General features: G+C 44.3%; 1 protein-coding gene across 1 annotated transcript in view; it reads right to left on the bottom strand.

The window, feature by feature from the left end:
- Nucleotides 1–25,564, bottom strand: part of LOC133044310 (uncharacterized) — a 107,744-nt gene extending 82,180 nt beyond the window's left edge. The window contains 5 exon segments of the mRNA XM_061125702.1: nucleotides 13,837–13,920; nucleotides 14,651–14,719; nucleotides 19,464–19,606; nucleotides 24,141–24,282; nucleotides 25,492–25,564. Coding sequence (XP_060981685.1) covers nucleotides 13,837–13,920; nucleotides 14,651–14,719; nucleotides 19,464–19,606; nucleotides 24,141–24,282; nucleotides 25,492–25,564 — 511 coding nt within the window.
- Between the last annotated feature and the right edge of the window lie 1,870 nt (nucleotides 25,565–27,434).

Raw genomic sequence — 27,434 nt, 5'->3', positions numbered from 1 at the left:
GTGACCAGAATTATCCCAGGGCCCCTTGGCTTCAGGTGTCACAAGAGATCAGCACTGCCCACATCCTGAGGGTGTTGCAGAAGCGGCGAAGACCAGGGACATATATTCCTACTTCCTGCAAACTCAAAGTCCTTAGAAATGATAATATTATTGAGTAATTATTACTGTAACACTTAGCTCCTTTGACTAGAGGTTTAAATACTGACAAAGTGAGGTGGGAAAGTGTTTCCCCAGTGGTGCTAGTGGGAAAGAAACCACCTGCGAATTCAGGAGAGTTAAGAGACCTTGGTTCCTTCCCATTTGGGGAGATCCCTTAGAGGAGGAAATGGCAACCCACTCCAGTATTCTTGCCTGGAGAATCCCATGGATAGAGGAATTTGGTGGGCTATAGCCTGGAGGGTCACAAATAGTGGGACAGGACTGAAGCGACTTTAGAACACACCCAATAGCACGAGGTAGGAAAAGGCCTGGACCTGGGTGACGTCAATCACTGAAGCAGGAGGGCTTTCCACTACCTCTGAGGAAGAAGGATACCTATTTGGAAGAGAGACTGTGACTCCACTCTGGCACTGAGGGAACTTCCTGCTCTGCTGGTGAATTTCTATATCAGAAGGTGAAACTACAACATCCAGTTCTATTTCTTCCTTTCTTTACTACAGTTGACACCATATTTAAAGAGCGATCAGGAGCCAAGGAAACTAAAAATCTATGTGCTTCTTAACAGTTTGCCTTGTTCTGTGCTGTTCCAAGCACATTAGCTGCATAATCAACATGGTTCTCAAAAGTAACCAAATCTGGGGATTTCTTTATGCAGACACCATTATTCTTTTTTAGAAAGAAAGAATCTGTGTTTTGGGGAGATGAAATGACTTGCCCAAGACTGCACAGCAGCATAGTGAGTTACTTAAGCCAATATCATTTCCTTAATAACAACTCATTATCCCATTGTTGTCCTTGTTCAGTTCCTAAGTCCTGTCTGACTCTTTTGAGACCCCATGGGGGTCCACCAGGCTTATCTGCCTGTGGGATTTTCCAGGCTTGAATACTCGGGTGGACTGCATTTCTTCTCCAGGGGATCTTCTCCACCCAGGAATCAGTACCATGTGTCCTGCATTGGCAGGTGGATTCTTCACTCCTTAACCAAGAGGGCAGCCCTTAGGAAAAGGTAGCTTGTTTTTATTTAACTGTCTTATGAGTTAAGTATTATTATTACTATTTTTAGCTGTCCCAGGTCGCTCAGTGGGTAAAGCAATGCAGAAGACATGTGAGACTCAGTTTCAATCCTTTTGTCCAAAAGATCCCCTGGAGCAGGAAATGGAAACCCACTCAAGTATTCCAGCCTGAAAAATCACAAGGAAAGAGGAGCCTGGTGGGCTATGGTCCATGGGGTGGCAAGAGTCAGGCACATTGAGCACATCCACACATATTGATATTTTAGAGATGAAGAAACAAAGTTCACCTAAGGAAAAGTCTCTTGCTGAAAGAAAAACACCTGAAAATCAGAAAAGGACACTTACCAAAGTGTTAGTCATATGTCCCAGTTCTTAACCAAGTACAGCTCTAACCTCTATCTAGTCTTCCCTTCTTAGAGTTAGATCTTCCCTTGTGGCTCAGCTGGGAAAGAATTCACCTGCAATATGACAGACCTGGGTACGACCCCTGGGTTGGGAAGATCCCCTGCAGATGAGAAGGGGTACCCACTCCAGTATTCTGGCCTGGAGAATTCCACGGACTGTATAGTCCAGGGGATTTCAGAGTCACACACAACTGAGCAACTTTCACTTCACTTCACTTCACTTCTTAGAGTTAACATTAAGATGCCAAATCAAATTACCTTGATAAGATTACTTGATAAGATACCATTATCAAGTGAGAATTACCTCACTTCTTCAGAGCCTTCATCCAGAGCAAAGACAGCTTCCTGAAACCCTCCACCAAGTCCTATCCAATCCAGCCTATGTCCTATAAGTTCTTTCAAACATTGTCTTTATAAGACAGCATATTGTTTTCCAGGATAATTCCTGTTCCTTGCTGCAGTGAGTAATAAACCCAACAAATTCAACTAGGAGCAGGGGTATTTCTACTGGTCTCTAGTTAGAAATACTAAGAAGTAAGATCATTATCCTTATTCTATACTAAAGAAAAGAAAGCTCAGGGATGTTGAGAAATTTGCCCAAGACTCTGAGGAAGTGAGTAACAGCACCAGCACCATCTGTGTTCTTGTTTATTACAATTCTGTGTGTTCTGTGGTCCCCATGCCTACTTTACTCATCTGTCATGAAATGAATACTGTCTGTTTTCCCAAGGTGCCTCCATCCTACATCTTCCCAGAGGCAGAAGCAGGAGATCATCAAAGGCCCTCTGCTGGGGAGAGCAGGAAACTGCCATGTTAGGAAATGACCAGTAAGTGTCATCTCCATGCCTCCATTTCCTCTCTTGAAGGCCTCAGGATGGTTAATACAATAATGCAAGCAAAATACTAAAACAGAGGCTGGGGCACTAAAAGGTAATCATCCTTCTTTAACTGAACTAAGCAGCCCCCTCCCCACAAGTGACTTCAGGGAATCAGATACCTTAGAAAATTGGACAAAGAGCCTCATGCCCATTCTCCTTCTGACAGTCCATGAGGACAAACTACCCCAAAATTTGACTGAACTGAGAAGAAAGGAATAAAAGCTGTCATGTGGAAGAGTCTGTCTCCCACGGTTTTGTGTGGCTTGTGTAGCTATTAAGAGGTCAATGATGCTACAATGAACTTGCTTCCTATACCTGGTAGGGCACAATCTCTGGCCAGGGCAAGGGGAGGTGCCCACAGTTTGCAGAACAGAGAGAAGAACCACCATTTCCATGGACCCTATTGGTTAAGGTTTGTAGTTGCAAATAACAGACTCTACTCCAGGCAGTTTAGTTTTGAAAATGCATTTATAGAAATATAAGCCACAGTGTGTGAAGCTACAGAAAGGAAACTTGGAACATCATTGTAGGGTCAAGGGTCTTCTTTATCCCAAACTCTTCTCTCATTATGGATGCTGAGAACTGGATCCTGGAAATTACACCTTGGCCATGCATGAGAAGAGCAGTGATGGTGGGAAGGGGGATGACAGTGAGGATGCCATGAGGATGGGGGGTTAAAACAAAAATCCTGGCATCAAACCAAAAGGCTATAGTTACTTTGGTCATGAGGAATGTGCTCCTACATTCCTTCTTCCCTTTCTCAAATAATTATGAACTCTCTCCTTCATGCCAAGAATTGAGCTTAGGGGTCTCATGGTATTGAGAGCCAACTGGATGAGGCAGAGTTAAGACATGAAGACAAAGGAGGAAAGGAAATAAGCAAGTACAGCTGAGGCATGTAGGGGGAGAAAAAACTGGAAGGAGATTGAACTGCTTTAGAAGCAGACGCAGCACAGCCCTGCAGGGGTCCTCCTCAGACTTCAGAGTTTTGGGGACCACTCCTCTCATGTCCTCTGCAAAATGAAAGGAACTTGTTGAGTGACATCATTGTAGTCCCACAGGTGGACACCAGTCAACTAGACAGATCCTAGACTTTCCAAATAATATGGAACCATAGTCCTCATGACCCAACGGCCTAAAAGAAGAAAGTGAGTTTTCCAAGCCTAGGTGGGGCACTCAGGAGCACTGCAGACCTGCTCTGGAGGGTGGCTGAATCAGTGTTCCCAACTGAGAAAGGGGAGCATGTGATCAGGCTGAGATGCCCACAAAGAGGCATTGGGGGTTGACCTTCTGCCATCCTCTCCCTGGAGACCTCGCTCAGTGTGTGTTTCACAGGACACTGCAGCCTCCCCTCCTGGTAGCAGCGAGGAGGAGGACGCTGTGCAGGGTGAATGGTGTGCGGCCCCCTGAGCTCCGCCTCTTTCCCCAGCCCTTCCCCTCCTCCTGTGCCCTGCCCCTGTCTTACCACAGGGAACCTGGCACTGGAGAGCAGGTCTTCACGCACTCCTCTTTTGTTAGGAAGTTGTTTCTGTTTCCTCCGCAACCGCCATACCTAAACCGCTCACAAAGGCCGGTTTTGGTGTTGTAGAAGTATCTCATTATCGTGGCCTTGCAGTCACCCTTTAATTGAGGCTCCATGCAGAAAGCAGTCTTAGAAGCTTCTGGAAGGAGAGGGGCAATGGCTCAGTTATGAGGGTGGTCATCACAGCTCCGTACAAGGATAACAACTAGAACCACCAGTTTGTTTGCAATAGAGAATATTAGGGTTGTGGAGGATGGTCAAATTGAAAAGCGCATTTGAAACCTCCTTTTTCAGACAGAATTACGAATGTTGTGTGGCATGATGTGATATACAAATGTATCATGTACAAATGTGTATCTCCCCACGAGTTATTTTAAGCAAAATTCATGTAATGCCTTTGATTAGCCTTAAAACTTCTATAGGATTCCCTGGTGGTCCAGTAGTTAAGAATTCTCCTTCCAAGGAAGGAATTCTGGGTTCAAATCCTTGTCAGGGAACTAAACTCCCAAATGCTGTAGGCACTGAGTCAGCAGGCCATAATTACTGAGCCTCAGACCCACAGCTAATCACCAGTTCACCCAAATCAATGCGTAAATGCTCAAAAAAAAAAAACCCACAGCACTATAACAGCAAAAAGAGGTCACAGGTAAAAAATATTCTTTATATGTCAATAATTATTGGGTATAGATACCTGAGTTTTATAAGACTATTAATGTTCTCTGCACTGATCTGTATGGTAAAAACATTTCACTACTCATAAAAATTGAGAAGGAATCATGCTATAAAGGAAAAGGACATTAAAAAAAAGCATACCACTGTTTACTTTTTTGCCTCATGGGATTCTATAAACTGAGTAATGATACTACTGATATTGTGATTATAAGAGGAAATACATATAATTGTCTTTTCATCTTTTCCATGACACCATTCCTAAATATCTTGGTATTTCTCATGTGATGAAAACAATAAAAGTGTCTGTTGGTATGTGAAGTCAGTGAGTTTGTTAATACCCTCATAAGCCATATGGGCTCTGATTGCACAGGAAAGGACTGACTATAGGAGGGTGGGAAATTTCATTTCTACCCTCTTCCAAGGTGTTTTATCCACCAACCTGCACATTCCCTCAACCTCAGGGAGGGTAATGGAACCATCTATTGAACAATCTCCAGTGGCTAATGATTTAATACATCATGACTAGGTAATGTTCTCATACCAGACACCCTCTTCCAACAACACAAAAGAAGACTCTACACATGGACATCATCAGATTGTCAAAACCAAAATCACATTGATTATATTCTTTGCAACCGAAGGTGGAGAAGCTCTATCCAGTCAGCAAAAACAAGACTGAGAGCTGACTGGGGCTAAGATCATGAACTCCTTATTGCAAAATTAAGACTTGAATAGAAGAAAGTAGGGAAAACCACAAGACCATTCAGGTATGATATAACTCAAATCCTTAACGATTATACAGTGAAAGTGACAGATTCAAGGAATTAGATCTGATAGAGTGCCTGAAGAACTATGGATGGAGGTTTGTGACTTGTACAGGAGGCAGTGATCAAGACCATCCACAAGAAAAAGAAATACAAAAAGGCAAAATGGTTGTCTGAGGAGGCCTTACAAACAGCTGAAAAAAGAAGAGAACTGAAAGGCAAAGAAGAAAAGGAAAGATATAACCATATGAATGCAGAGTTCCAAAGAATAGCAAGGAGGGATAAGAAAGCCTTCCTGTGTTCAAGACAAAGATAGAGGAAAACAACAGAATGGGAAAAACTAGAGATCTCTTTGAGAAAATTAGAGATACCGAGGGAATATTTCATGCAAAGATAGGCACAATAAAGAACAGAAATGGTACGCACCTAACAGAAGCAAAAAATATTAAGAAGAGGTAGAAAGAATACACAGAAGAACTACACAAAAAAGATCTTCAAGGCCCAGATAAAAATGATTGAGTGATCACTGGACTAGAGCCAGATATCCTGGAATGCAAAGACAAGTGGACCTTAGGAAGCATCACTACGAACAAAGCTAGTGGAGGTGATGGAATTCCAGTTGAGGTATTTCAAATCCTAAAATATGATGCTATGAAAGTGCTGCACTCAATATGCCAGTAAATTAAGAAAACTCAGCATTGGCCACAGGACTGCAAAAGGTCAGTTTTCATTCCAATCCCAAAGAATGTTCAAACTACCACACAATTGCACTCATCTCACACAAGAGCAAAGTAATGCTCAAAATCTAAGACAGGCTTCAACAGTACAAGAACAGAGAACTTCCAGCTGTTCAAGCTGGATTTAGTAAAGGCAGAGGAACCAGAGATCAAATTGCCAACATCCAATGGGTCATCAAAAAAGTAAGAGAGTTACAGAGAAACTTCTGCTTTATTGACTACAACAAAGCCTTTGACTATGTGGATCACAACAAACTGTGGAAAATTCTTCAAGAAATGTGAATACCAGACCACCTGACATGCCTCCTGAGAAATCTGTACGCAGGTCAAGAAGCAACAGTTAGAACTGGACATGGAAAAGCAGACTGGTTCCAAATGGGGAAAGGAGTATGTCAGGGCTGTATATTGTCACCCTGCTAATAAACTTATATGCCAACTACATCATGCAAAATGCCAGCCTGGAGGAAGCACAAGCTGGAATCAAAATTGCCAGAAGAAATATCAGTAAGCTAAGATAGGCAGATGACACCACCCTTATGGCAGAAAGCAAAGAGAAACTAAAGAGCCTCTTGATCAAAGTGAAAGAGGAGAGTGAAAAAGTTGGCTTAAAACTCAGCATTCAGAAAACTAAGATCATGGCATCCAGTCTGATCACTTCATGGCAAATAGATGCAGAAACAATGGAAACAGTGACTTTATTTTCTTGACGTCCAAAATCACTGCAGATGGTCACTGCAGCCATGAAATTAAAAGATGCTTGCTCCTTGGGAAAAAAGTCATAAGACAGTATGGTACTGGCACAAAGACAGAAATATAGACCAATGGAACAGAATAGAAAGCCCAGAGATAAATCCACAAACCTATGGACACCTTATGTTTGACAAAGGAGGCAAGGATATACAATGGAAAAAAGACAACCCCTTTAACAAGTGGTGCTGGGAAAACTGGTCAACCACTTGTAAAAGAATGAAACTAGAACACTTTCTAACACCATACACAAAAATAAACTCAAAATGGATTAAAGATCTAAATGTAAGACCAGAAACTATAAAACTCCTAGAGGAGAACATAGGCAAAACACTCTCCGACATAAATCACAGCAAGATCCTCTATGACCCACCTCCCAGAATATCGGAAATAAAAGCAAAACTAAACAAATGGGACCTAATGAAACTTAAAAGTTTTTGCACTACAAAGGAAACTATAAGTAAGGTGAAAAGACAGCCCTCAGATTGGGAGAAAATAATAGCAAATGAAGAAACAGACAAAGGATTAATCTCAAAAATATACAAGCAACTCCTGCAGCTCAATCCCAGAAAAATAAATGACCCAATCAAAAAATGGGCCAAAGAACTAAACAGACATTTCTCCAAAGAAGACTTACAGATGGCTAACAAACACATGAAAAGATGCTCAACATCACTCATTATTAGAGAAATGCAAATCAAAACCACAATGAGGTACCATTACACGCCAGTCAGGATGGCTGCTATCCAAAAGTCTACAAGCAATAAATGCTGGAGAGGGTGTGGAGAAAAGGGAACCCTCTTACACTGTTGGTGGGAATGCAAACTAGTACAGCCACTATGGAAAACAGTGTGGAGATTTCTTAAAAAACTGGAAATAGAACTGCCATATGACCCAGCAATCCCACTTCTGGGCATACACACTGAGGAAACCAGATCTGAAAGAGACACGTGCACCCCAATGTTCATTGCAGCACTGTTTATAATAGCCAGGACATGGAAGCAACCTAGATGCCCATCAGCAGATGAATGGATAAGGAAGCTGTGGTACATATACACCATGGAATATTACTCAGCCGTTAAAAAGAATTCATTTGAACCAGTCCTAATGAGATGGATGAGACTGGAGCCCATTATACAGAGTGAAGTAAGCCAGAAAGATAAAGAACATTACAGCATACTAACACATATATATGGAATTTAGAAAGATGGCAACGATAACCCTATATGCAAAACAGAAAAAGAGACACAGAAATACAGAACAGACTTTTGAACTCTGTGGGAGAAGGTGAGGGTGGGATGTTCCAAAAGAACAGCATGTATACTATCTATGGTGAAACAGATCACCGGCCCAGGTGGGATGCATGAGACAAGTGCTCGGGCCTGGTGCACTGGGAAGACCCAGAGGAATCAGGTGGAGAGGGAGGTGGGAGCGGGGATCGGGATGGGGAATACGTGTAAATCTATGGCTGATTCTTATCAATGTATGACAAAACCCACTGAAATGTTGTGAAGTAATTAGCCTCCAACTAATAAAAAAAAAAAAGAAAAGAAAGGGGTGGAATAAGTCTCAAAAAAAAAAAAAAAAGCAATGACCAACCTAGACAGCATATTAACAAGCAGGTGTGCCAACAAACGTCTGTATAGTCAAATCTATGGTTTTTCCAGTAGTCATGTATGGATGTGAGAGTTGGACTATAAAGAAAGCTGAACGCCAGAGAATTGACGCTTTTGAACCGTGGTGTTGGAGAAGACCCTTGGACTGCAAAGAGATCAAAGCAGTCCATCATAAAGAAAATCAGTCCTGAATATTCATTGGAAAGACTGATGCTGAAGCAGAAACACCAATATTTTGGCCACCTGATGTGGAGAGCTGACTCACTGGAAAAGACCCTCTTGTTGGGCAAGATTGAGGGCTGGAAAAAAAGGGGATGACAGAGGATGAGATGGTTGGGTGGCATAACCGATTCAGTGGACATGAGTTTGAGTAAACTCCAGGAGTTGGTGATGGACAGGGAAGCCTCATCCTCAGGGAGGGTAATGGAAGCATCTATTGAGCAATCTCCAATGACTAATGATTTAATGCATCATGACTAGGAAATGAAGCCTCCCTAGAAACTTCAACAAAACAAGACATTCATGTTATTCAGAAGACATGGGATCCACCCAGGGAACAGTGTAAATACACACTACATGTGAACCACTGCAGCCTAATCACTGGGGCTCTGTCTCTGCTCTTTACTCCCTAGAGGCCACTTTGCCCTGCAGCCTCAGGGATTCTCTTAATTCAGTCTTATCCCATGGCTCCCTGGAGACCAATTCTTCAGTGAGTCCCCTTTTCTCTGGCAGTCAAATTCTGATTCTTATAAAGCCCTACAAGGCTCCTCATGGCCTGCTCCCTTGACAAATCATTATATTCATGACTGACAGTCTGTTCAAAGAGGCGTCTATGCCTCACCCCCTTCCACTCGTTTCCCCTCACCTACACATACTCGTCTCCAGCAACACTGGTCCCTGCTGCTGCTCAGAGCATGGCAGGCATGTGACTTCTGCAGTCTCTGCTCAACACCTCCCTATCACAAAGGGTTTCCCTGACCCTTTAGACAAAAAGCACAGCTCCTTTCTCTGCCTCACTCTCTACCTTCCAGAAGCTGATAACCCACCATAACATTTCTCCCCTTAGCTATTTTATGTCTCCCTTCTGGAAGGCAAGTTATTGTGCCATGTTTCCCCACCTCCAAGCACTGTGCTTTGTAGAGGCTTAATAATTCCCATCTTCATTCTCTCAACAAGGGCAAGGTCCTTAAATACAAAGGATATAATTGATTTCCTTGTAGTACACAATCACCTTGATGATGGGGCATACCGACATAATGGTCAATCTCCCTCTAGCCTTCAGTCTGCTGAGAGGGTATTTAAACAGTCTTTATGGGTGATCATTAACCCTGAACCTCTCCAAACCCAAATTTTTATGGAGATTTTCAATAAATAGTCATATTTACTGAGTTAGCAGCCTTTGCTGACTGATCTGAATCTCAGGCCCTGCCCCTCTTCCCAGAGGTGCTGGCAAAAAAGTGGTGAAATTTTAAAATTCTAATTCATGGGAGAAGGTCCGGAGGCTCTACTCATATTGTCTCAGCCTCGATCCCACATGCCAAACCACACAAGGGCTGTGTTTCTTGTGCTCCTGCGGTTGCTGCTCAGTGGTCCCAGTTCTTTCTGCTTATTTTAATGGTAGAGGAATAATCATTATTTGACACCTCAATATGTTTTCTTCCCCAAAGGAGGTAAAAGGATAAACTTCTTCAGATTAACATGTTGGTGGAAAATGACAAAATTAGCCATTAAATATGAATAAATTCTTTACACTCATGATTGGTAATCTGTTCAAAGAATGCTTGCAACATGTGTCCCCTGTTCAGATGAGGAAATTGTAGATGACTTGACCCAGGACAAGAGTTGTGGTGGCAGTGTCAAGACTAGTTTCTATGATATTCAGTTCAGTTCAGTTCAGTCGCTCAGTCATGTCCAACTCTTTGCGACCCCATGAATCGCAGCACGCCAGGCCTCCCTGTCCATCTCAAACCCCCGGAGTCTACTCAAACTCATGCCCATCGAGTCAGTGATGCCTAAAACCTATCTAATACAATAAATGGTTCTAGCAGGAATTCTGAAGATACAGCTTATTTGTAACAGTTTCTGGATACAGTGTCTACTTTCATTACTTCCTGGCCTCAAGCCTCACCTGAGCCCCTGAATCACAGAGCAGAGTGAGTGATGTCACACCAAATATGTGATGTCTCTACCAACATCAATCAATTCCCCAACGACTTACTGGGTGTCTCCTGGTCAGTTGATGTCTGATATGAAGTCAGTGCATTTAGTGCGGATCCTACACACTGAGGGCTCAAAAGTGCCCTCACTTCAGTGCCAGCCACCTGATCCTGAGTTACTTATGCTTGTGGCCAAGTGGCCAAAATGTGGAGCTTCCATGATCACCCCTCTACATTCAATAACAGAAAGAAATTGACACCCAAACTTAGGAAAGCCCACACTTATTCTTCTCAGATGAACATACACAAGAAGCTGACAGAGAGTGCAATGGAGGAGATGTGTAGGACAAAGGGGAGTGGAGGTGTGTGGAACATCCATGCACTAGTGAGCATAGCACCCTCACATCATGTACTTGTGTTCCTCACCCCGAAAACCCTCTGAGCCAAAATGCTCATGCACTTTTCTGAGGTTTCAAGAAATAGGCTTATTGATTGAATCACTGGCCATAGGTGAATGATATCAATCTCAGTGCCATTCCCTCTCCTCAGAGGTGCAATAATCACAAACATTTATCTGCCTGTTTGAGTATTAGTGTTAGGAACTCCTGTACAATGTGTCTCTCATGTTGTCTTCCGAAAATCATCTTCCCATCTGTGAAAGGCAGTAAATTACAGGAGTTTCAGGAGGCCTGGTCCATGAAACAGGAAAAGGATCAAACATGGATAAGAAAATAACAGTCAAAAAAAGACAAGGGAAAGGGCTTGGAGACTTTCATAACGTTGTCTCAATCTTTGTCCCACAGCCTACCACAAGAGGGCTGTGTTTCTTGCTCTCTCTGCAATTGCTCTTCTCCCTGGTCCCACATCTTTTGATTAGTTTTAATAACAGATGAATAATCATTATTTGATAAAGAAATATTTTCACTTGGTAAAGCAAGCCAGTAGAGAATTTTTTTTTTCAGATTCATATATTGTGGTAGAAAATGGACAAATCTGACTGTGACATGTGAATAAGTTGTTTATATTTCTGGCTCGTCGTCTATTCAAAGAACTCATGTAACATGTTTCCCTTAATCTGATGAGGAAACTGCAGATGACTTGCCCCAGCACACAAGCATGTGGATGGCCTGGTCAGAACAAGATATTGTCATGTCACAACCCATTTGATACACTGTTGATTTGCTAGGAACTTGAAAATACAGAGTTTCTGGGTCCAGGGTCCTACTATCCTAGTCACCTCTCCCCAAACCTCACCTGAGCCTCCAAATCATAGGGGAGGGGGAGTCTCAGTTTTTTGCTGATATGAAACACATGGCTTCTCCACCAACACCATCCAATTCCAAACACCATCCAATCCCCAACACCCAGTGGGCAAACCACTATCAATTGACGTCTCATATCAAATCTGTGGAGTTAGTGCCAATGACATAGGCTGAGGGATCCAGACTGTCCTGACTTCAAAAGCCAGCCATGTGATCTCGAGTCATTCATACTTCTGACCAAGTGACTAATAAAAGTCGAATTTTCCATGACCCCACATCAATGCTCAATAACTCAGTCACACAGGCAAATGAACTCAGGAAAACTCTTACTCATTGTTCTCAGATTAACGTACAGGATGAAAGTTAGAAACAGTGCAATGGAGGAGATATGTAGGGCTAAGAGAGAGTGGAGGTGTGTGAAGTCTCCCTGCCCTGGTTAGCACAGCACCCTCACATAACCTCCATTTCTCACCATCCCAGAAGCTCTCTGAACGCCAGTATTAATGAATTCTTATTGAGGTTTCACTAAATAGGCATATTGATTGAGTCATTGGCCACTGGTGACTGATCTCAATCTCAGTGCCCTCCCCTTTCCCCATAGGTGCAGAAAGTTCAAACCTTTATATCCACATTCAAATACTTCAGCCACACTTTTTATTATATTGGATCCTAACTCAATTACCCGACTACCTATAAAAGACAAAAACTCCAAATTATCAGGGGTCTCCAAGCATGAATCAGGACAAAGTTCAAATATAAATAACTATATGATAGCCAAACATAACAAGGGAAGAGACCTGGAGACTTTGTTAATTTTCTATCAGCCCTGGTCCCACCAGTCAGCCACACAAGGACTGTGTTTCATGCTTTCCTGGCAGTTGCTCTGCTCAGTGATCACAGGTCTTTCTCATTACTTTTTATCAGAGAAGGATAATCATTATTTGACATAAAAATATACTTCTGGCCCCAAGTAAGCAGGTAGAGAAATCATTTGAAATGAACCTATTGTGGTGGAAAATGACCCAAATTTGCAGTGAAATGTAAATAAACTCTCTATATTAATGACCGGTATTATGTTCAAAGAACCCATGTAGCATGTATCCACTGTTCAGAGGAGGTAAGTGTAGATGACTTGTTCCTGGACATACAGCATGTGGGTGGCAGGGTCTGGACAAGATACTTCCCTGCCACAATCCATTTGATACACTATCTGATTCTGCCAGGAACTCTGAAAATACTGATAACTGCTAAGAGCTTCTGGGTGCAGTCTCCTACTATCACTACTCCCCTGTCCCCAGGACTCACCTGAGCTCCCAAAGCACAGGAAGAGTGTGTTGGGTTTCCCTGACACCAAATATGTGGTGTCTCTAGCAACAACATCCAATTCCCCAAACATCCACTAAGTGTTCAACAAGTCAACTTAATTCTGATAAGAAATCAGGGGAGTTAGTACAGATTCTGCATGTTGAGGGCTCAAAACTCTCCTCAGTTCATATGCCAGCCATGTGTTCCGATCGCGTATGATTCAACCAAGTGGCTAAAACTTGGAAGTCCCATTACCCCAACTCCATGTTCAATAACTCAATACATCTGATGACCAAACTCAGGAAGACCACTCACATACGGATCTCACGTTATTATAAAGGGTTAATCTAGAGACAGCGAAATGAGTGAGATGTGCAGGGCAAAGTGGAAATGGGTGTGTGGGGAGTCCCAAGGCCCTAGAGGACACAGGACCCTCACATCACGGCCGTCTGTTAGCACCCCAAAAGCTCTTGGAATGCCCATATTTCTGGATTTTTATTATCATTTCCCTAAACAGGCATACTGACTGAATCATTGCCCTCTGGTGACTGTTTTCAGTCTCAGTGCCCTCTCCTTTCCCAGAGATGCAGAAAGTTCAAACCTAAAATCACGTCGTTAATGATATCTGGAAACACATCGGGTTCTGACTGCTTCTCAGGTCCCCTTCTCTGGCTTGTCTCAAGTCCTATAAAGACAGCAAATCCAAGAGTTTCAGGAGGTCTGGGCCAAGACAACAATCAAATACAGGGCCGTAAAATAGTAGTCAACAGTACAATTGAATGTCATTCAGACAAGTCTGACTCTTTGTGAGCCCATGGACTATACAGTCCATGGAATTCTCCAGGCCAGAATACTGGAGTGGGTAGCCTTTCCCTTCACCAGGGGATCCTCCCAATCTAGGAATCAAACCCAGGTCTCCCACATTGCAGGTGGATTCTTTACCAGCTAAGTCACCAGGGAAGCCCTACATATGTAATATATTTACTCATGACATTTATAATATCAGTGGAGCTCAATCCTTGCAACTTCAGACTTCCTTGGGGTGCAATAGTTAAGAATCTGTCTGCCATTGTAGCGTTCATGAGTTTGAATCCTGATTTGGGAAGATCCACGTGCCTTGGCACAACTAGGCAGGTGAACTGCAACTAGTGAGCCCAGATGCCTGGAGCCCCTGCTTTGCAACTAGAGAAGTCACCCCAACGAGAAGCTCACATGCCACAACCGGACAGCAGAGCCCAGAACTAGAGAACGTCCTCGTCTCCCGAGGAAGACCAGTGCAGCCAGCACCAAAATAACAAAAACCCTGCCCCACACACCAGGAGAAATCAGAGAGGGCTGGCAGCATGACCTCTCACCTTCCCCCCTCTCCCCATCATTCCCTGGAGCCTGTAGAGGACAGGTGAGTCCAGACATACCTTGGTCCTGAATATTGTTTCTAAGCGCTGGGGTGCTGTCCACCAGACTGACCAGGAGGACCAGAAGGGCTGCAGAGAAGCAGAGCCAGCTCATCTTCGTGGCCTTGCAGGAGGGCTCCTGGGGATGCTGGGGATGGACCGAGTTTTTAACATTCTGGCTAGGGGGTGACCTCAGGTGCTGAGGAAGGGAGTGGGGAAGGGGAGGAGTTGTGTAAGTCCTTTTTATTGCCCAATCTTCTTACCTAACCATGCCTCCTGCTTTTCTCTGCAGGGGCCTAAATTCTATTAATAGCAGTTTTTAGACTTGACTATGCCTGTGGGTCTCTGTAAACACAGATCATGATTCCAATATGTCACTCAGGGAAAGTCCCAACACCTAGAGCAGTACATGGCATGTAATGAATGGTCATGAGTGGATGCAAGTCAATCAACGGGCAGATAAGTGATCAGCAGTGTGTTAGCGCACATCCTCCTTTCAGCCTCCTGCATGTATCATCTCACCTGGACCTCAGTGCCCTGATGCCCGTCACCTACCTCAGATGACAGGTGTGACACAGGTCACCTTCCTGCAACCACTGTCACAGCTTCTCCACTGCGTGGACGCATGCTCTTTACCAGACACTGGTCCAGGCAGGAATTTGGCTGGGGAAGCTGATGTGCTCCTGGGCTGTAACCCTCCAGTGTGTTCACTCTGGTCACAGCATGAGCACTGGAATCATGGAATATTGAGGGAATATTTATACTATGACTCTAAATTTGGTCTTCTTCCTATTCCTGACAGAGAGCTCCTAACACTGCTGGAGTTTCCTGAGAGATGACAGCAACAAGGAGTCTTTTATCATGTGAGGGAGGTGACTAGTAAACACTCAGCCTAAAAAACCACTACCATATTGTAAAGTAATTAGCCTCCAATTAAAATAAATTAATTAATTTTTTAATTAAAAAAAAAAAAACACTCAGCCTAAACCAAGGATGGAGTGTGTTGTCAAGGTAACCAACACTTGATTGGGGGAGTGGGAATTTTCATTTCCATCTTTCTTCTTTCCCTGCCCCCACACCTCAGGGAGGGGTGAGAGGTGGAGGGTGAACACATCACAAATGCTTTAAGGTTGAAGGATTCGTGATATGTGAGGAAGCCCCCAGAGAAACCTCAACAGAGCAAGTCATTCATGTTCTTCTAAAGCACTGAGATCTACCCAAGGAACAACACAGGTACACACTCCACCATGGCTCACTGGACCTCTGCAGCAGCCTGCCCGGGGGCCTCAGTCTCTGCCCTTGTTTCCTAGAGGCCACTCTCCACTCTGCAGCCTCAGGGTTCCTGTTTCAACTTGAGTCCTATCGTATGGCTTCCAGGACCAGTCCCTCAGTGACTCCCCAGCTCTCTCACAGTCAAATTCTGATTCTTACAAAGTCCTACAAGGCTCCTCACGACCTGCCCACACGGCCTCTCTGCCTCATCCCCTCCCACTCCCTTCCCCTCACCCACTCAGCTCCAGCCACCCTGGTCCTGGCTGCTGCTCAAACACAACAGGCTCATTTTTGGCGGCCTCTGCTCAACGCCTCCTTATTCCAGAGTGTTTCCCTCACCCTCTTCAGCCTCTTGAATCCCCATCACTCTCTTCCCTCACAACATTCATCATGACCTGGCATAAGTTTTTCCCCATCTTCATTGTTTGTCGGCCTCTTAGATAGCATATTATTTTACTATATTTTGTTTACAGCTGTTTTTCTACACCAAGAAATATGCCTTCTGGGACAAAAAGGATAAATATTTGATAAATATTTGTCAAGTAAATGAATCTCCATGTCACACTCATGCCAAGTGTACAGTTATTGAAGAGTCCAGATACATTAAAGTTCATGTTAGTCTATTTGATAATGAGGGCTGTGTATGTTGATAGATAGATAGATAGATAGATAGATAGATAGATATGGCTTCCCTCATGTCTCAATGGTAAAGAATGCCTTCAATGCAGGAGACCTGAATTTGATCGCTGGGATAGGACGATGCCCAGAGAAGGGAAGGGCTACCCACTCCAGTATTCTTGTCTGGGAAATTCCATGGATAGAAGAGCCTGGAGGGGCTACAGTTCCTGGGGTCACAAAGAGTCAGGTCCAACTGAGCAATTAACACGTTCACTTTCTTTCACTTGTCTGTATAATAATGTGTCTCTCTAACATTGTATATGCTGATATGAAAATGAAATAATAGTCTGACAGGACAACAGACTGAGGTGCATTGAGATTTGACTTACATTGTACCAGCCTGGAAATAACAGTCTTTTCACTTTGAGCAAACTCTCAGAAGTACTGCATTTCCAGCTCTTCCTGCAGTTGTCTCCAAAGGTAAGAAGCCCAGCCGTCACTAAACATTCTGATTAATTTCATAACGGAGGAATGATCATGATTTGACAGAGGAAATATTTTTATAGGGATGGTGAGGTAATGTAGGTAGACAAGTCTTTTGGAGTAAAATATTTTTGTGGAAAGTGAACCATCATGGACCACGAATGTGCAAATTCTTTATATTCATGACTGGTAATCCTTTCAAAAAACTCATGTAACATGGTCCCCCTATTCAGGAGAGGAAACTGCAGATGACTTGCCCCAGAACAGAAAGCCTGTGAGTATTAAGATCAGGAAAAGTCACAATCCATTAAGTTAAGTACCTGATTCTACCAAGAATTCTGAAAATACAGAGAACTGGGAATTAGTTCTGAGTGCTCTCCCCAGATAACAGAGTTCCAGGGACCTGAACCTCATACCAGACAGAAATGATAGGGAAGAGTGAGTCCGGGTGTTGTCCCAGTCTGAACATGCGGGTTCTCTACCAACAGCAATCAGTTCCCCAACACCCACGGGCATCCAGGAGTCAATTCACTTCTGACACTAAATCCGCAGAGGTGACAAAGATCCCACAGGGTGAGGGCTTGGTCCCTGAAGACTGTCCACACTTCAAGTGTCGATCACAAGTCCTATGGTCACTTAACACGTGTGACCTGCTGGCTACAAAATTAGAGGTTCCATGCCCCACCTCCAAGTTCAGTAACTTATTTGAACCACTCACAGAACTAACGAAAGCCCTTTACTTCCTGTCTTCAGTTAGTATAAAGCATGAAACTCAGGGACAGCGAAATGGAGAAGAAGCATAGGGGAAATGGGGAGGTAAGGCTGCCAAGCCTCCAAACCCTCTCAGGTTCACAAACCTCTCAGGTGTACAAATTCTCCCCTTTACAAACCCTTGATGCTATCACCTCCTCTGAAGCTCTCTGAACCCAATCTGCATGGGTTTTAATTGAGGGTTGGAGGTAGGCAATTTGATTGAATCTTCGGCTATTGATGACTAAACTCAGTATCAGTACCCTCTTGTCCCCAGAGGGACTAGGGTTGATAGTTCCTAACCCTCTAATTACCTGATGGAATGTTCTGAAGTCCAGTCCCATCCAGACACTATCTCAGGTCCCATCCTTCACTCATCTCATGACTTACGGAAAGATGCTAAATTCCACGTTTCAGGAAGCCTGGGCAGGAATGGGAACAAGGAATAAACAAAATAAGGATTTTGTTATTATACTACATTGAGTTTTAGGGACAAGATAGTGACCAGGAATGGAGAAGGAAATGGCAACCCACTCCAGTGTTCTTTCCTGGAGAATCCCGGGGACAGAGGAGCCTGGTGGGCTGCCGTCTATAGGGTCGCACAGAGTCAAACACAACTGAAGTGACTTAGCAGCACCAGCAGCAGTGACCAGGAAGAGAGATCTCAGTAATGGGGTCCCTATTCTGGTAGAGTGAGTTGGGATACTTAAAAAAAAAATGTGAATACATAATTGGGGACTTCCTCAGTGGCTCAGATGGCAAAGAATCTGCCTGCAACGCAGGAGACCTGGGTTTGGTCCCTGGGTTGGGAAGATCCCCTGGAGAAGGGCATGGCAACCCTTCTTGCCATGGAGAATGCCAGTATTCTTGCCTGGAGAATCCCCATGGACAGAGGTGCCTGGTGGGCTACAGTCCATGGGGTCACCAAGAGTCGGACGCGACTGAGGGACTGAGCACAAAAGCACATAGTGTTACCTTTTGAGAATCAAGGAAGCAACCTAGACGTCCATCGGCAGACGAATGGATGAGAAAGCTGTGGTACAGATACACAATGGAATATTACTCAGCCACTAAAAAGAATGCATTTGAATCGGTTCTAATGAGGTGGATGAAACTGGAGCCTATTATACAGAGCGAAGTAAGTCAGAAAGAAAAACACCAATACAGTATATTAATGCATATATATGGAATTTAGAAAGATGGTAACAGTGACCCTATATGCAAGACAGCAAAAGAGACACAGATGTAAAGAACAGACTTTTGGACTCTGTGGGAGAAGGCAAGGGTGGGATGATTTGAGAGAATAGCATTGAAACATGTACATTATCATATGTGAAACAGATCGCCAGTCCAGGTTCAATGCATGAGACAGAGTGCTTGGGGCTGGTGCACTGGGATGACCCTGAGGGACGGGATGGGGAGGGAGGTAGGATGAAGGGTCAGGGTGGGGAACACATGTACACCCATGGCTGATTCATGTGAATGCATGGCAAAAACCACCACAATATTGTATAGTAATTAGCTTCCAATTAAAATAAATTTTAAAAAAATAAAAAAAGAAATGTCCCTGCAGTGAAAACTGCCCAATATCTCAGAAGAAATCAAGAGAAACTTGGCAGCCTCCACCCCACCCCTGCTCCCCACCCAGCGCCTTCCGTGGACTCTCTTCATACTACCTCATCCTATAGAGGAAAGGTGAGCTGAAACTTACCCTGGGCCTGGTTGCTGATTTCACCCACCAGGATGCCGGCCATCACAGTGCCCAGGAGGATGAGAAGGGCTGCAGAGAGGCAGAGGGCCTTGCAGGAGGGCTCCCGAGGAAAGCTGGGGGTGACTGAGCTTCTCACACCCCAGCTGTATGGTGGGACAGGCGACAAAGAGGGGAGTAAGGAATGGGAGGAGCGGGGGTCAGGCTTGTCCAGTGTGAAATCCCTCACAGAGCCAGACTTTCTGCTTTTGCCTGCTGGGGCCAGATGCCCAGTAACACTGCTTCTCCAGCTTTACTTTGCCTGTGGATCCTGTGAAAACACAGTCTGTGATTCCACAGGTGCAATTTTTGTTTGATGCTCATGGAGCATCCCAGCACCTGGAGCAGTGCATGACAAGCGATGGACACGGAGTGAGTGGATGAGAGCAAATCAGTGGGTAGAGAAGTGCACAGCTGAGTTTAGCTCAGGTTCTCCTTTTCAGCCTCCCATGGAATCATCGCATCCTGATAGTAATGTCCTTCCCCCCTCACCTAGCTCAGAAGACACGTGTGACACAGGATGATTTCCTGCAACTATTGTCACCCCTTCTCCACTGGATGGACGCTTGCTGGCAACTGCCACTGGTCCAGGCAGGACGTATGGTGATGAGGAAAGTGATGTCCTGCTGGAGCAGCAACCCTGTTTTCTGGGTAGAAAAGGGGGTAAGGGGAGCGGGCAGAGGGGAAGCGGGGAGTTGATACACATCTCTACAACCTGGCCACCTGCCATCCCTCACCTGGCTTCACCAACAGAAGTGTGCCTTCCTTGAGTGGACCTCAGGGGGCCTTGAAGACTGGCTGCAGCTGCCCCTTCCTCCTGCTCTCCCTCAGTGGTGACGGGGCCACAGGACCTTGGTTTGGATACCAGCTCTACCTTTTCCTAACTTTGTTCCTGAGGATGTAAACCTCCCAGAGCTCCGTGTCTTCGAGTGTCAGATGAGATCCATGCTGCCCACATCACGGGGTTGCTGTGGAAGCAACAGACTCAGCAAAAATATATTCCTTCTCCCTGAGAAGTCAAAGTCCTTTGTAGTATTAATAATACTGAGTATTTATAGATGATAATATATAGACTCTTCTATGTGTTATAAGTGTTATGGTCTTGACACGTATTAACTCATTTAATTCACAAAAGTCCTAAAAGAGGGTATGAAGGACTATTGATATTTCCTCATGCTACAAAGAAAGAAGTTGAGGTAAAAAGCAATAAAGTAATCTTTCTAAAGTCATAGAGTGGAGAAAGAGGATTTGACCCTAGGAATCTGGTTTGAGTCTGTGCACACATACTCTTTGCATTGTTGGCTGTAAACTATGGTGCACACATGAGGGTGATACACCCACAACCCCCTCACTCACACCCATTTATCCACTCTCAGCTACAATCATGTAGCGCAAGACTCCCACCCATTCACTCATCCACACATTGACAAGCATTTCCCAACCACACACACACACACCCCCTATGCTCCATTCCAGGGTCAAGGAGAAGGGAGCCAGGCTTAATGCCCAGAAGCCACAGGAGCAAGTCCAGCCAAATGTCAAGCAGGCTCAGAGCTGGGTGATGAGCTGAGAGGACACGGGGGGCTGCCTTCCTGTACAGACACCCTTTCCCTGGAGAAGGGCAGGAGCTCTCAATACCGAGCTGCCCCAGGCCAGAAGGGCATCAGGAACCCGTGACTCACCAAACCCAAGCCACTGTGAGAGGAAGGTCTGCTCTCTCCTGAGACATCCCACATGCATGATTTCATTTAGCTTCATGTCCATCCTACAGCGTCTGGGTTCTCATCCCACTGTGTCAAGGAGGAAGTACAGGCTCAGAGAGGTAAAACCACTTGCTCAGGACCCACAAACAATAGACAGCACAACCAGGATTTCAGTTGAGGAAGCCTCTGGCCCTGCACCTCTTCCTGCCTGTTTGTCCATCTGAGACCAGGAGCAGCAGAGCCTCCTCCTAACAACAGAGACTCCTCTTTTCTCCCCCTCCTCTCTCATCTGCCTGTCTTTCTCCCTCATGTCCTCCTTTCCTGGTTCTCTTCACTCTGATCAGGATTAGATGCCCCCAGAGGAGAGGCCCCCAGATAATACAGTCCTCCCCTCACCTCCCCGCTGCCTACTCCTGACTGTGTCTGGTCTCTAATTAGGAATCTTGCAGGCCCTTGCAGGCCTTTTCAGAGAAATTACAGGGCAGGAACCTCATATTGTTCATATTCTGGATAAGGACCAATAACCATGACAACCTGGGACCACAGTTCATATCTCTGTTCCTATCCTACATTTTTTCCCATCTGAAAAGTGAGATCTTGGATTCCATGCTATCTAAGGCTGTATCCTGAAATGGACAGAATGCACCCAGGGCAAAGAGATGTTTAGATGTTTGAGATGCTATGCCCTCTGAGTTGTTGGTCAGTTGCTCAGTCGTGTCCAATTCTTTGTGACCCCAGGAATTGCAGCACGCCAGGCTTCCCTGTCCTTCACCATCTCCTGGAGTTTGCTCAAACTCCTGTCCATTGAGTGAGCAAGCCATCCAACCATCTCATCCTCTATCGCCCACTTCTCCTCTTGCCCTCAGGCTTTCCCAGCATCAGGGTCTTTTCCAATGAGTCGGCTCCATGCATCAGGTAGCCAAAGTATTGGAGCTTCCGAGAAGTACATTCATATCCGAGTAAAGGGTGACCACTTTCTTGCTACATGATAAAACAGCACCTCAATTTTTGGACCACATTGTGCGATTTTAAAGATTATTTTCAGGATTAAAAGGAAGAGAATAAACCAGAGGCTGCAAACCTGTCTAGAATATATGTATTGTTAGCCCACAGAGCTCATTTTACAATTTTAAAGCATTTACAAGATTTCACAGTGGGCGATTTCATGTAAAAATTTCTATCCATGCTGGAAAAGGAAAACAAACTAGCATCACAGTCCTGCAATTTAACAAGGGCAGCGAGACTCACACTTGAGTGAGCATCAGAAACCCTTAGCCATTTGGTCATACACAGATTTGAGAACTTCAGTCCAGAGTTTTTGATACAGTAGCAAAGGTGGGATCTAAGTGTCTGCATCAACAAGTTTCCCGAGGCACTGATGGTGCAGCTCAAGGGACCACATTTCGAAAACCGTGAACTAAGCTATGGAGTGCAGCTCTCTCCTCAGGAGGGGAGCATTCTCTCCACTTGCCATAATCCCCATCATTCCTTACTGTTCCCATGCCTCCATCCCTACCCCCACATACTTCTAACCTTAGGGATTACTCACCTGGTAAGACGGCATTTAAAATTGTGACCTGTGGGGTGGGCTCACAGTAAGTGTTCAAAAAAGGTAGCTTGCTCTTCTATACCAATTCATCAGTTAAGTATTATTATTCCCTTTTTAGCAATGAAGATATTGAACTTCAGCTATGGAAAAGTGACTTGCTGGAAGAGAAACAGCTGAAATCAGAAGGAAGACACTTGCCTGTTAGTTAAGTGTCCTCAGTTATTGCAATGTCACTAATTCACAAGCACACAAACACCACCCAGGCAAATTTATTTGATATTAACATACATGATGCATCGAAGATTTTGGACATGACTTCATGAGTGTCAAATCACATTTACAAGAACCAGAGTTGTATCCTAGCAATTCTCGCAGCATCCACACAGTCCAGGTTCCAAAGGCTCTCGAAGAGATGGTGTGGTAGAGGATGAAAATGTAGTGAAGAAAAAGATTAGGACAAGATCCTGGATTCAATCCCAGGCTCTACAGTCACTCCAATCATAAGGAGCTTTTCTCTTGCATTCTTTCCTCCCTTCCTCTAATGTTCTTGGACTGTATCCTTAGTGCCAGGAGATGTGCAAAGTTCTAAGGATAAAGAGAAGACTTGCTCTCAGGGTGCTTAGAGCTCACTGGATGAGATGGAAGTAAAGCAAGTAGACCCATGGAGGGAAGGAAAGAAGCAGATTTCTGCTGAGGAAAGTAGGGTTGAGAAGCAAGAGGGAAAGGCTGAAAACTATCACAGGCAGCCAGAGCTCAGCCCTGACTGGCTGCTCCTTGGACTTCAGCATCTCAGAGCCCAGTGCTCATGGCCTCTGCAAAAGGAGAGGAACTTGTTGATTGACATCGCTGAAGCCCCAGAGCTGGACAACGTATACCTGGACAGGTTCTAGACCATCCTAGAAATGAGCAGACACAGTCCTCTCAAGACCACGATGACCACCAAAATACTCAAAGGAAGTGAATTTTCCAAGCGAAGTGGAGCCCTGAGGAGTACTGCGGACCTGCTCTGTAGAGTGGCTGACTTAGTGATCCACTCTGAGAAAGGAGAACATGGTAGTAAGCTCTGGTTATCAAGCTGGTGCTTCTATAGCTGGCCTTTTGCCAAGCTGGTCCATGGAGGACATGCTCAGTCCATCATTTCAAGGACCCTGCAGCCACTTCCCCTGGGAGGCATCGAGGAAACAAATGTCACTGTGGGTGGTTTTGAGGAGTATGTGCCCTCCTGAATTCCAGCTCTTTCCCCAGCCCTTCCACCCATGCCCTGCCCCCTGTCTTACCCAGGATAGGATAGCACCACCAAGGGTCTTAACACAGCCCCATCCACCCACAAAGGCCCACCCATCTTTGTTCTTAACATTTTAGCTATCATATACAAAGGTCTCCCAGAACCTGGACTTGGCATTGTAGAAGTGTCTGATTATTTTCGCCTTGCAGGGACATGTGTATGGAGGCTCCAGGCAGAGGTCTGGCTGCAGGGCTGTAGGGATGGGAGGATCTCTGTGAAATATGACGATGGTCAGCACAGCTGGGTCTAAAAGGTAAAAAACAGAACCCGTCAGTATGTTTGCAATAGGGAGTGGAAGGAGTGCAGAAGTGTGAATGTGAAAAGGCCTTAGATATCTTGCCTTTTAGGGCATTATTATTAATATTTTTAGGTTTCACAATGACAGGGTAATATTGTAAATAATTACATGTTGTTACTGAATATTTATAGATGAATTGGCATGACACATTGATTAACTGCAAATAGAACAAGAATAAAGGATATATGTTAAGAATATTCTCCATATGTTGATCATGACTGGAGCTGAACAATGGCCCATGACTTTATACTATTTTCTGTACATGCGTGTGGTTGAAAGCCTCTACAGAAAAAAAAAAAAGAAAGAAAGTGTGAAGGCATCATGATTTAATGAAAAAAGGCATGGAAGAAAGCCCACTGTTTACTCTGGTTACATCATGGGCACTGGAAAAATGAAATATTGAGGGAATATTGATAATTTGGTCTTCTTCCAATTCCTGAAACAGAACTCCTAAAACCACTCACTGGATTTCCTAAGAGATAAGAGCACTACAGGAGTCTTTTATCATGTGAGGGAAGTGACTAGTAAAGGCTAAATTTAACCTTAGAATGGAGATTACTTGCCTGGGTAACCAACTCCTGATTAAGGGGTGGAGTTTTAATTTCCACTTTCTGCTTTTCCCTGCCACCACACCTCAAGGAAAGGAAAAAGTTTGAAAGTAAATCCATCACAAATGGCTAAAGATTTAATGAATCATGATTTTTTATTAAGCCTCTACAGAAACCTCAACAGAGCAAGTTATTCATGTAATTCTAATGAACTGTGATTCATCCAGGCAACAATATGTGTACACATTCCAGGGCCGCCTGGACTAACGCAGCCGCCCGCCCAGGGGCCTCAGTCTCTGCCCTTCGCCCCCTAGAGGTCACTCTCCACACTGCAGCCACAAGGAACCTGTTTCACAGTGAGTTCTATCCCATGGCTCCCCTGTTCAGTGCCTCTCCGACTCCCCAGCTTTCTGAGAGTCAGATTCTGATTCTTAAAGTTTTTCAAGGCTCCTTAAGACCTGCCCCCATGGCCTCTCTGCCTCATCCCCTTCCACTCCAGTCCCCTCAACTCACTCAGGTCCAGCCATCCTGCTCCTGTCTGCTGCTCAAACACAACAGGCATGACTTTGGCAGGCTCTGCTCAACACCTCATTATCACAGAGGGTTTACCTGACCCTGGACAGTCTCCTTTATCCCCATCACTCTCTTTCTTCATGACACTAATCACCACCTGGCATAGCATTTTCCCGTCTTTATTCTGTGTCTTTCTCCTATAAGGGTATTATTTTACTATATTTTGTTTATAGCTGTTTACCAACTCCAAGAACCATGTTTGTTTGTTGAACCAAAAGAATAAATTTTGATAAATATTTCTCCAGTAAATGACTCTCCTATTTCAGACTCATGCCAAGTACACCATCATTGAAGAGACTGGATAGAGTAAAATTCTTGTTAGTCTCTATGATGATGAGGCCTGTCTATATAATTATGAGCATAACTTTCATCTATATCATTATAGGAAATTAAAATATAGTCTGAAAGGGGAGCAAGAGGAAGAACATTGAGTCTTGACTAATATCATACCAGCCTGGAAAATGCAGTCTTGGGCCCACAAGCAAACTCAAGAAAGTACTACATTTCTTGATCTGCCTGCAGCTGCCTCTGGAGGGAAGATGCTCAGCTACCACTCAACTCTCTCATTGATTTCATCACAGAGAAATGATCATTATTTGACACATATGTATTTTTTTGATGTGTCATGAAGAAATGCAGGTAGGTCATCAAGTCTTTCAGACTAAAAGCTTTTGGTGAAAAGTGAACAATATTGGCCACAAATGTGTAAATTCTTTGTACTCATGACTGGTAATCCTTTCAAAAAACTCAAGTAATATGGTTCCCCTGCTCTCACCAAAAAAAAAAAAAAACCTGCAGATGGAACTTGCCAAATGACACACAGCATGTAGGTAGTAGGATGAGGACAAGACACAGTCTGTGACAATCCATTTAATCAAGTACCTGATTCTGCAGGAATTCTGAAAGTGTTGAGAAGTGGAGAAGGGTTCTGAGTGCTCTGCTCAACATAATATGGTCCCCTGTCCTTGAGCCTCACACCAGACAAAAATGGTAGGAAAGAGTGAGTCTGGGATTTGTCCCTGACTCCATACATGTAGGGTTTCTGCCAATAGCAGCAAATTACCCCACACCCACTGGACATCCTGGAGTCAGCTCACTTGTGACACTAAATCCACAGAGGTGACTCAGACCCCACAAGGTGAGGACTGCATCCCTGAGAATGGCCCACACTTCAAGTGTTGATCATGAGCCCTGGGGTCACTTACACTTGTGAACAACTGGCTATAAATTCAGAGATCCCTGGACCCATCTCCCATGTTGAATAGGTTATCAGAACCACTCACTGAACTCAGGAAAGCCCTTTACTTACTGTCCTGTTATTATAAAGAATAAAACTCAGGGATAGCAAAACTCAGGGACAGGAAGGAGAAGCATAAGACAAAGAGGGAGTAGGAAATACTGAGCCTCTAAGCCCTCTCAGGACCCTACCCTCTTCACAATCCCTTGATGTTATCACCTCAGCTGAAGCTCTCTGAACCAGTATTCATGTGTTTTAATTGAGGGTTGGATGGAGGCAATTTGACAGAATCTTTGGCCATTGCTAATGGAACTAAGTATCAGTACAATCTCCTCTCCCCAGAGGGACTGGGAACTGATCGTTTTAACCCTCTAATCATCTGATGGCATGTTCTGGGGTCCAGGTCCACATAGACACTATCTAAGATCTCATTCTTCACTTATCTCATGACTTATTGAAAGATTAAATTCCAAGAGTTTCAGAAGGCTTGGGGCATGAACCAGGACATGGATCAAATATGGATATTTTTGTTATACTAAAGTGGGGTTTAGGGACAAAATCGAGACCAGGATTAGAGAGTGTAGAGATGAAGTCCCTGATTTTGTAAAGTGAGGTAGGATCTTGTTTAAAAAATAAATCTGAACACATAGTTTTTTTGAGAGTCAAGAAATGTCCCTAGAGTTCTATTGCTCACTTTCCAAAAGAAATCCAGAGAGGTCTGGCAGAACCCAACACACCCCTT

This window comes from Dama dama, chromosome 23, assembly GCF_033118175.1.
Source record: "Dama dama isolate Ldn47 chromosome 23, ASM3311817v1, whole genome shotgun sequence".
Taxonomy (NCBI): Eukaryota; Metazoa; Chordata; class Mammalia; order Artiodactyla; family Cervidae; genus Dama; species Dama dama.
The sequence above is the reverse complement of the archived record's forward strand: the minus strand, read 5'-3'. Positions and strand labels throughout refer to the sequence as shown.